Source organism: Numida meleagris, chromosome 6, assembly GCF_002078875.1.
Source record: "Numida meleagris isolate 19003 breed g44 Domestic line chromosome 6, NumMel1.0, whole genome shotgun sequence".
Taxonomy (NCBI): Eukaryota; Metazoa; Chordata; class Aves; order Galliformes; family Numididae; genus Numida; species Numida meleagris.
The window spans coordinates 45,241,737-45,251,679 of NC_034414.1; the positions used below are offsets into that span (position 1 = coordinate 45,241,737).

The 9,943-nt window shown below is 46.9% G+C and overlaps 1 protein-coding gene across 2 annotated transcripts; it reads left to right on the plus strand.

Moving 5' to 3' along the window:
- PSMC1 (proteasome 26S subunit, ATPase 1) lies at positions 1,066-9,251 on the plus strand. 2 transcript variants are annotated; one of them, XM_021402351.1, is made up of 11 exons: positions 1,066-1,170; positions 1,577-1,630; positions 2,157-2,253; positions 2,671-2,795; positions 3,407-3,592; positions 3,801-3,929; positions 4,828-4,924; positions 5,071-5,260; positions 6,518-6,669; positions 8,032-8,186; positions 8,974-9,251. In XM_021402351.1, exons 1-11 carry the CDS (start codon positions 1,168-1,170, stop codon positions 9,106-9,108), a joined length of 1,323 nt encoding a protein of 440 aa, XP_021258026.1. In that variant the 5' UTR covers positions 1,066-1,167; the 3' UTR covers positions 9,109-9,251. The 2 variants fall into 2 exon arrangements, with proteins under 2 accessions (XP_021258026.1, XP_021258027.1); XM_021402352.1 differs by lacking the exons at positions 1,066-1,170; positions 1,577-1,630 and adding an exon at positions 1,650-1,893.

Consider the following 9,943-nt stretch of genomic DNA (forward strand, 5'->3'; position numbering starts at 1 on the left):
TTTGATTTCTGTGTGTCCCGCGCCAGCTCACAGGCAGTTGGAATGCTTTCCTTGGCAAAAATGCTGGAGCTACTGCAACAGTGCTGCCCATTTGCTGGATGTGAGGAGGCAGCTTTTTTGCTCTCCCAAGGCTATGTTCATTTCTAGCAAACAAAGGACCTCTGTGTTCTCTCCCGGCACCCCCGCTTGCTCCCTCTTTTATGCTGTCTGGTGATGGCTATGCAAAAATCAGAGGCCCTTTGATCACGTTTATTCTTCATATTTTTCTCTCCTAGTTTGACATTTATCCGTGCTCTGTCTCAAGCAGAGATTGGGCTGCTGGCAGCCTCCACAAGCAGCCAGGTTACAGGGGCGCGTGCCTACCGCGCTTACAGTCACCCAGTATCGACGGCCCCGTTACCCCACGGCAGGAAATCAGTTAAAAACGGGCAGTATTTCCCTTCTGCTGTCCCAGTTTTCTGCCACAGCCGTTCCACAGCCCGTGCTTGAGTGAATGAGTTGGGCGGCCGTCTTGACAACGTCCTCGTAGTGTCGCTCCTGTATCTGAGCTCCTGATTACAAAGGCCGCACGCCCAGCCGTGCCCTGTGAGCTCGCGGGCTCATCCCACCCCGTGCCCCTCCGCGCCGCGCTGCTGGCCTCGCTGTCCCCCTGCACGTGATCGCAAAGCCTCTAAACTCGGGGTTTTGTAAGAAAAAAGTGACAGGAAATCTGGATCGTAGCCTGTCCTACCAACTGCAGGTATCGTTCTGAATACCTACAAGTATGCCTGCGTCAAAGAGAGCACGAAGAAGGGAAAAAAACGCAGATCGTCTTTCAGGGACAGGATCCGTCAGCTATGCACCGCCAGGCTGAAACAAAGACGGGAGCGCCGGGCGCCCGCCGGGTGCTCGGGCGGGGAACGGGAGCTGGCAAGGCAGGGTCTAGATGGTTTTGGTTTAGCGCGAGTGTGAAGATCGGCTCCGACTTTGATGGACGGTGACGCTGCGGCACGCAGCGGCGGGGCGCGCCACCCGACGGCGGGCACGGGTTGGGCAGGGGGCGGGCGGCAGCATGCGGCCGGCAGGGGGCGCAGCCGCCCGCCCCTGGCCTCGTTCCTCGCCGCGCGCCGTAGTGACGCCACCGCCGCGTCCCGTCCGGCGCAGCGGTTCCGGTGCGGCGCGGAAGCGATGGTGAGCGGCGGCGTGGCCCGGGGCTGGCTGGGCGCTGCGGGCGGGGGGCGACAGGGTGCGGGGACGCGCGGGGACGTTTGGGATCGCTCGGTGCCGCTCGGTGCCGCGGGGACGCTCCGGAGCCCGCCGCTCCCGCGCCGCGTTTCGCCGAGTCACCGCCCGGCGCGGGGCGTGGGGTGCGGCCGCGGCATCCGCGGGTCCGGGCTGCGGGGCGGGAGCTCGGGGCCCGGGACGGCGGCGCGACCCGTAGCCCCGCGGCGTTCGCCGGCGTCCGGCAGCGCGCTGCGACGGCTGCGTTCTGTATAGGGGGGAGCGGTCTGAGCGCGGCTCCGCACGGAGCTGTCGTGAGGTTTCGAGGTCGCAGTGCTGACGTATTTACGCCGTGGTTGTGCTTTTTCTCATTTAGGGTCAAAGTCAGAGCGGCGGCCACGGGCCCGGCGGCGGCAAGAAGGACGACAAGGTGCGCGGAGCGGTGCGCGGGGCCGGGCAGCCTCTCGCTGCCGCTTCGGGAGCTGCCTCGGGTCCGGAGGTGCCTGGGGCCGCCGGCTGCGGGCCGCTTGGCGCTGCGGGCCTCGGAGGCCGCTTTCCTCATGGAACAAAAGCGCAGCCGCACACCGCAGCTGGCTGGGAGCTGCACGCCGAGCGGCGCCGCACGGGGATGAGGATGCAGCCGAAGTGTTCGGCGTCGTTGTTTCCCTCGTTCTCTCGTGCGATGGAGTTCAGGTTCCAGTCTCCTGCGTTTCGTATTCACTGAAAAACGGCAGAAACTTACATTGAGCGTGGGAAGAAATTTTAAAATCCTCCTTAAAATAAGTGCGATATTATTTCTGGGCTTGTCTGTGTGTATCATGAAAGAAGCGGTTTTGTTTCATAGCCATTCAGCTGCATTGTCAGCCCGCCTACCTTACATCTCTGTGTTTTCTTTTCATTGCTCATATCCTGACGTTTTTAATTATTTTTTTCTTGGAATTCCCTTTGCGCATAAGGACAAGAAGAAGAAATATGAACCTCCGGTTCCAACCAGAGTGGGGAAGAAGAAGAAGAAGACGAAGGGACCAGATGCTGCCAGCAAGCTGCCCCTGGGTAAGTGCTCGGCCTGCCTGGGCCCCGGCGGCCGCCCGCGCTGCAGCACGCAGAGCCCCGGGCCCCTCTGGCTGCGGGGGGCCCAAAGCACAAATGCATACACCGCAGGGCCACGCGTCGCTCTATTTCTAATAAACTTAAAACGAGAGGATAAGATTTATGTTATAGAAGATGAGTTCTGTGGATTTCTGTGTAAGAGAGAGAGACTTCAAAATGAGCAGAAAAAGAGAGGAGACATCATTCTAAAAGATGGTTTTGACCGAGAATTAGTGGGACAAGGTTTACGTAGTGATTTTCGTCTTAGTGATTGCTGTTTGCGTAGAAGGTATCGTCAGAACCGAAAGCAGAAATTCTCCTAATGAATTAATGAATAGTTGATAGCATTTCGTAGTCTGAAATGTTCTGCTTTGATTACAGTGACTCCTCACACACAGTGCAGACTCAAACTGTTGAAATTAGAGAGGATTAAAGATTATCTGCTAATGGAGGAAGAATTTATCAGAAATCAAGAGCAAATGAAACCTTTGGAAGAAAAACAAGAGGTGAGCTTTGAGTGAACTGTTAATACTAAAACAACTGCTGTAATGTAAACTGCTTCACACAAATGCAATGGAATTGAAGTGCCATGAGTGTGTAAGTCAATCGAAACATACTATGTGTATTAAAACTCTTCCCTAAATATAACTAGTTGTAGAAAGCGGGATTTTTTTCAAGATTTTAATGCTTTTAGTCCAAGCATAGGTTGTTACAGATGAAGCAGCAGTGATTTTTGGCTTCTTAGTAGTCTGTCCAAGTGCAACAGAGAAAGGAAGAATATTCTCGTTCCATTCATCCGCATAGTAGCGTCCATGGGACTAAACTAATAGTCCGTTTTGTTACTGGCCCACGCTTCTGTGAGGCAGCAAAACAAAAGTGGCAAAAGCTGCTTCTGTTCTCTTCAGTGTGCACTGTTGAGCCAGTATTGACTAAGACTAAGGTAACTTGTCTTTAAATGCTTGTAAAATGGAGAAGTAGAATGAATCTTTTGAATGTGCTGCCAGCATTTGACTGTGCAGTACTTTATCTAAAGGTAACACACAGATTCTGGCCCAGCCCAATAGAAATGTTCCTGCCTGTGTTCCTGAGTTGTTTCTTGAATTCTTCTTTTCAACAGGAAGAAAGATCAAAGGTGGACGATCTGAGGGGGACGCCAATGTCCGTGGGTACCTTGGAGGAGATCATTGATGACAACCACGCCATCGTGTCCACGTCAGTGGGATCAGAACACTATGTCAGTATTCTGTCTTTTGTGGACAAAGATCTGCTAGAGCCAGGCTGCTCTGTTTTGCTAAATCATAAGGTGAGTCACGTGAAGTTACGTGAGATGAAAAAACGAAGCACAAGGTCTGCTCTTTTTAACTGGCATCTGTTCTGAGAAAAACACGATCACACGAGCTGAGATTAATGCCATTTATTCCATGCGCCTAAACGTATGGGCATTGGGTTTGGGCTTGTTCAAGTGTTAATAGTGCTGCTTGCTTTCTGACAACTCTTCATGCTTGAATTAGGTTCACGCTGTGATCGGAGTCCTGATGGATGACACTGATCCTTTGGTTACTGTGATGAAAGTTGAGAAAGCTCCTCAAGAAACATATGCTGACATTGGTGGTCTTGACAACCAGATTCAGGAAATCAAGGTAATTGTGTGTGCTAACTTATGCTGTTAAGTAAGCTCTAAACTTAGCTGTTACGACAGGAGTATGGAAGAGTAGCAGCAGAACCAGCTGCTGTTCACCTGGTGTTGTTTTGCATCTTGCTCGTGCAGTTCTCGATTCAGTTTCATTGGGCAGGTGCTTGGACCTAAAAGGTCTTCTAAGTTAGTGGTACACCCATTCACAAACTGTGTAGGCAGAAACCGTCCACAGTTGCTGTGGAATCTACAGAGCACTGAGCTCATAATCTTTGCAGTAATTTATTATTTTGCAGCGTGTGTGTTGTAAAGTTATTGACTGTTGCAAGATGCGGGTTAAATTGTGAAAAGTGCAGATGCCATGCGATCTAAGGGTTTGGAAGGTGGGGCTTCATTTTTTTTGTTTGATTGTTTATTTGTGGGGATTGGTGGGTTTTTGTTTGCCTACCAGCAGAGCTCAGGCTGAACCCTGTGAAAACTCAGTTCTTTCACTTTGGATAGGCACTTGGTGTCACAAATGCTCTTAAAATATTCATCTGTGGTATCTGGTAGCTCATACTGGGAAGCGCCCTTTAATGAAGGGCCCTCCAAGTCCTCCACAAGTGTTTGGGAGCCAGTCTGCCAAATTCCAGAATCAGTGTGATGCTTGAGGGTGGAGGAAGGGGAACACTCACTGTTTCAGCCTGTCACATGCAAGAGAAGTGATAGAAAAGGCTGCTCTAGGATAGAATAGTTCTTAGAGTTGCAGGCAGCTGAGATGCATGTTTTTGAAGGCTCGTCTTCCAGTTACTTTGGTTCTTTTTGCCTTTCTTACTTGCATTAATGCAGTCCTTAAGAACTCCTCAGATCTTCAGTAGAGTGCTCTCTGTTCATAAAAACACAGGTTTGTTTTTCTCTCGCTGCAGGAGTCTGTGGAGCTTCCCCTCACCCATCCTGAGTACTATGAGGAGATGGGTATAAAGCCGCCCAAAGGAGTCATTCTGTACGGCCCCCCTGGCACAGGTATCTATAGCGCTGTGCTGAGCTAGCTCTAGTTAAATAAATTGTACTGGTTAGTATTAAACCACTTCCAAGTCTGTCACTGAGTTCATATGATTTTTTTTTCTGCCTGCAGACTAATTATGGTGTTTTTTTGCAATTAAAAATAGGTAAAACTTTACTGGCCAAAGCAGTAGCAAACCAAACATCAGCAACCTTCCTGAGAGTTGTTGGTTCAGAACTCATCCAGAAGTACTTGGGCGACGGCCCAAAGCTGGTGCGCGAACTGTTCCGTGTGGCTGAAGAGCACGCGCCGTCCATTGTCTTCATTGATGAGATCGATGCCATTGGTACAAAGAGGTGAGCGTCCCAGCTTCTGGCTCACGCTGAAGCCTCGCCAAGGACAGCACAGGGCTTACTAGAAAGAATTCTTCTGTAGCCATATCAAAATTCAGTTTCTGAACTCTGGTAACCATTCCCGTAGTAATATTTTTGATACAGGCTATTTGTTTTACAAGTAAAAATTCAAGTAACTTCTTCGATACTGAAATACACCACAGCCTTTTCATATTAACTAGATATGGGCAGAGATCTAACCTCTGTTCCTTTGCTAGCTGGTACCATCACAGATGTCTTAAACTGGAAGAGTCACTGTGTAAGTTCACCTGGCTGTAGCAATTCACCTGCAAAGCAGCGCACGTAACACAGAGCGTGTCCATGTATTGTTCGTATCTCCAGATAGCTAGCTACTTAGTTACAACTGAGATTTTAGAATATTATATGGTAAGTAACCCGGTGTAATGTCATGGATGTGGAATTTGATCAGCATTGCTTGTGTCACATTAAGCTATCCTGCAGCCTGTAGCTAAGTTGCATTACTTTGAAAATTCCTTAGGCTCCTTGGAGCTGCCCAATCTAAACAGTCTTTAAAGTAGTCAGGTGCTTTTCTTTAAGTAAATGAAATGATTCTCATATGTATTACTGCAGTTACTAGCCTCAATCTCCAGTAGAAGGGAGCTTCTGCCCCATGTATTTCAGCATAGATAGAACAGATGGGACTGATGGTGAACACTCAGAATTCTTCGTGAATGTTTGTTGTTGCTTGAAACTTGTTCATAAACATGGGTGAGGCTCTTTTGGATGTGGATTACCTGGTCTGGTATTTGCAAAGTGCAGTGACTGAAGCAGAAGGCACCAAACTGCATCCCCTGGCTTCTGTGTTTCAGTAAGGGCAGAGTAAAACCAGGATCCGTGTGAGTGAAGCTGAAGGGCAAGCAGGTAGTTAGAGCTGTGTGCATGGGGAAAACCTCTGAAATCTAGAAATGAAGACAAGTGGTGGGCTTTATTTTCTTTCAAGTGGGTATACTTCCTTTGAAGAACTAGGGGTTTTTCTGTTACGTTTTTGTTCATTTGTTGTGTCATAAGTAGATCTGAAAACCTGCTTTTTGCTTTCTATGGGCTAACTATAAAAAAAAAAAAACTATTTTAACATATAACCCATTATAACATAGATGTTTTGTTAAAAAAGGGCGTTCTGTTTGTCAGTTTGTGGCAGTTCAATGAAGTATGTTCTTGAGTTGGCATAGTGCTTTTTCTGACTCTTTTGTTCTCTTAAAGGTACGACTCAAATTCCGGGGGCGAGAGGGAGATCCAGCGTACAATGCTGGAGCTGCTGAACCAGCTGGATGGGTTCGACTCTCGTGGAGACGTCAAAGTCATCATGGCCACAAACAGAATAGAAACGCTGGATCCAGCTTTAATTAGGCCAGGTAGGGGGATTCTCACGGTCTGTTTAAGGCCCTTCTCTTGTGAATGGGTCTGTTAAAATCAGAACCCCTCACAAGGTTCTAAATGGGAGAACAAGGGAGGCAGAAGAATTGCGTTAACTCCTCGTGTATGTATGAGTGATTCAAATATCCTTCGTGTTAAGATGGCACGGGTACTTTTAAAGTAATTGTTAAGCAGGGTACATAATGGAGCGTACATACATTCGTTTATATCTGCAGCAGCTGGGAAGGTATGGCAGTGCCAACTGAGGTTAATAGATGAGAACTTTAAACCAGGACAATGAGTCTGGATTTCAGTGCAAGGAAACCAGTCTGCTTCCTTGCAGACCTGGCGTATTCTGCCATCTTGGGGGATGAGCAGAAAGAAATAATGTCGTATTTTGATATACATATTACATGTTGCACCAAGAGCTCAAAAAGGCTCATGTAGTACTTTCAGATGGCCAGTAAAAATGTACGGAAACACAACCTGCATTGAGAGCATTTGGGTCTGTTAAATCAGAAGTTAGAAAGCAACACGCAGGAATGAACTAAGCCTCCTGGTAGCATTCTCAGCTAAATCTCAACTACTGAGATACTGATACTTTTCTTCTTGGGTGGCAGACATAGATAGAGAATAAATGTAATTCAAGATGAATTTGTTAGAGAACACCTCTGAGCAGTCAGTGCTCTGCATGGACCCAAGATGTTCAGTAAGAACCGCCTGCTCTGCTGCTGTTCTATGCTTTTTCAAAAAGTTTTTGTCACCATTGCAGTCCTACCTTCCGTGCCAAAACCAGTTGCCTGAGTACAGAGCAGAAAATGCTATACTAATGTTAAAGTAAGCTGTAGGGTGATCTGAAATTCACTGGAAGGGAATTTCCATGCTCTACCGTGTATTTAAATTATTCCTGGTGCTTGAGCAGCCATGGCACTTCCAGCACCTTGATAAACTCATTAACTGCTGTGTGGGTCTGTCTGGAGTACTGCATCTGGGACTGTCGGCTGCTTTCAGAAAAGACAGCGTAAAAGTAGAGAAAAACAGGCACAGGGTGGGGATGGAAAACGTCTTTCACAAGGCTGCATACTGAGTTGGAACCGTGGGAGCTGCAGCATCTCAAGTCCCAGCTGATAAAAAAAGGAAATATCTGGTAGGAACTTCCAGTAGAACTTGTTATGCAAAACCTTCTTTCTTCAGTTCACTTTAAGGGTACTACGTAACTCTGATCACGATTTCTACTGTAAAACGTGATTGATTCTGGTGTGAACATAGTTGCTCTCAGTGTAAATTTGAGATGTTCTTCCAGCTCTATTTCCAGTAGCTGCATGCAGAAAACCCTAAGTGTGAACCTTTCTTCTGTGCAGGACGTATTGATAGGAAAATAGAGTTCCCTCTGCCTGATGAAAAGACCAAGAAACGAATCTTTCAGATTCACACCAGCAGGATGACACTGGCAGATGATGTGACTTTGGATGAGCTGATTATGGCAAAAGATGACCTCAGTGGAGCAGATATTAAGGTGTGTATATCACCATTGGTTACGGTTCAAAACATACATCCCGTTTTCTCTGTATCCAAAGCTCAGTATGTTGAAACTTCTTTTTCCTCTTTCAATTTCCTGTGGTAACAACCCTGAGGGTCATTTGGATCGCTCTAAAATACCTCCTCTGAGTGCCCCATGCTCAGCTTTACGAATGGGAAGCTGTTAGCAAATACATCGTTATAAGGTAGCTTGTGTTGACAGAAGTACGTACCTGTGTTACCTGAATGTGAAATTCTGTAAGTAGCAAAGTGGAAATGAGAAGTGGAATCTTGCAGAAGCATCCAAGATACTGTTAGACATTAAGATAGTACAGGATAAGAAGCATTTTTAGGATAACATTACAAGCAGGTAAAAATGCAATTGTAGATTAGGAAGGTTGTGACAAGCAGCTCATGTATATAAAGTAAACTGAGCTCTTGTTAGTTAGCCCATGACATTAACTTCCCTCTGCCACCTCCCTGCGAAATAGAACAGTCCGCTGCTGAGAGCTGTTCCTTGGGGAGGAGGGAAATGGTGTTACTACAATGCTGCCTTTCTTTGGCCATGGAAGCATTACTTCACAGAAAGACATGCAGCTTTATCCAGGTTGTTTTACATGCTTCGGTGCTACTGACCAGTACCCAAAATGTAGGCATTTAAATTGTGCTAACAATCTTCCAATGCTACGAACTCAGCAGAATTTTCATACAGCTCAAACTGTCTTCCAAGGTGTTATATGGAGGGGCTGCAGAGCCGCTAACTTGTTTGGTTTTCTCTGTTGCAGGCAATTTGTACAGAAGCTGGGTTGATGGCTTTGAGGGAACGTCGAATGAAAGTAACAAATGAAGACTTCAAAAAGTCTAAAGAGAACGTTCTCTATAAGAAGCAGGAGGGAACCCCAGAGGGGCTGTATCTTTAGGTCTTGTCTGTTCAGGGACTGTCAGGAACTCTGGTTGGGATGACAGTCTCATGTAAAACCACACTGTCCAGCTAATGCTCATTCTTGAAGAGGTTACAGAGCCTGGTGGCTTGTTTCCCAATAAAATGTTTATTTGAATTGAAGTGCTTTGGAGGCAATGAGGAGTTACTGACACAGTTGTTCGGTGTACAGCACACACTCTTTGCTGTGGAAACTTTCTGTGGGAGCAAAATCTGGCCAGTAACAGAAGTGAGGAAGTTACACATAAAGCACTGCCTTTGATAGCTGCCACTGCTGCAACTACAATGGGAGCAGCAGGGCCAAGAGCTTCTTGTTGGTTTTTCATGTTAAAATTATGTGATGAATTGCTAAAAACTAACCCTGCATATGACTGGAGTGTTTCTTTATGCAGATGACACGACCCCTGAATTAGAGTTGGTTTTCAGCTGGAGAGAAAGGGGAAAAAAAGGAAGGCGAAAAGTTTTATTACCCATTCTTGTAAACCTTATGAGGTCTGTCTCTCTGGATAAGACAAAAAGCCAGAGATTTTTTAGGCAAGCACTTTCTAATCGTGACAGCTGGCCTCATAACTGCTTGTGGAGCTCAGGGGCTTTATAACTTGTGGTAAGCAAGGCTTTATTTTTTTTTTTGTGGGGAGGGATGTGGTTGTTAATGCTGGCAACAATAACTGTGGAGAGGATGGTGCAGCTGGGAAGGAAAGCTGCACTGTGCTGTGCTAAACCTAGAACTTTTCTGGTACACTGACTGCCACGAGAGTAGCTGAAGAAGCATATGTCTGAACAGTGCAATTCTTAACTTTTGCAGCAGAATTTTA

Bases quoted from the DNA above. Each gene is read 5' to 3' on its own strand.
- PSMC1 (XM_021402351.1), top strand. The intron at 4,925-5,070 runs GTATCTATAGCG...AATTAAAAATAG, and splicing joins GTACGGCCCCCCTGGCACAG to GTAAAACTTTACTGGCCAAA. The intron at 6,670-8,031 runs GTAGGGGGATTC...TCTTCTGTGCAG, and splicing joins TCCAGCTTTAATTAGGCCAG to GACGTATTGATAGGAAAATA.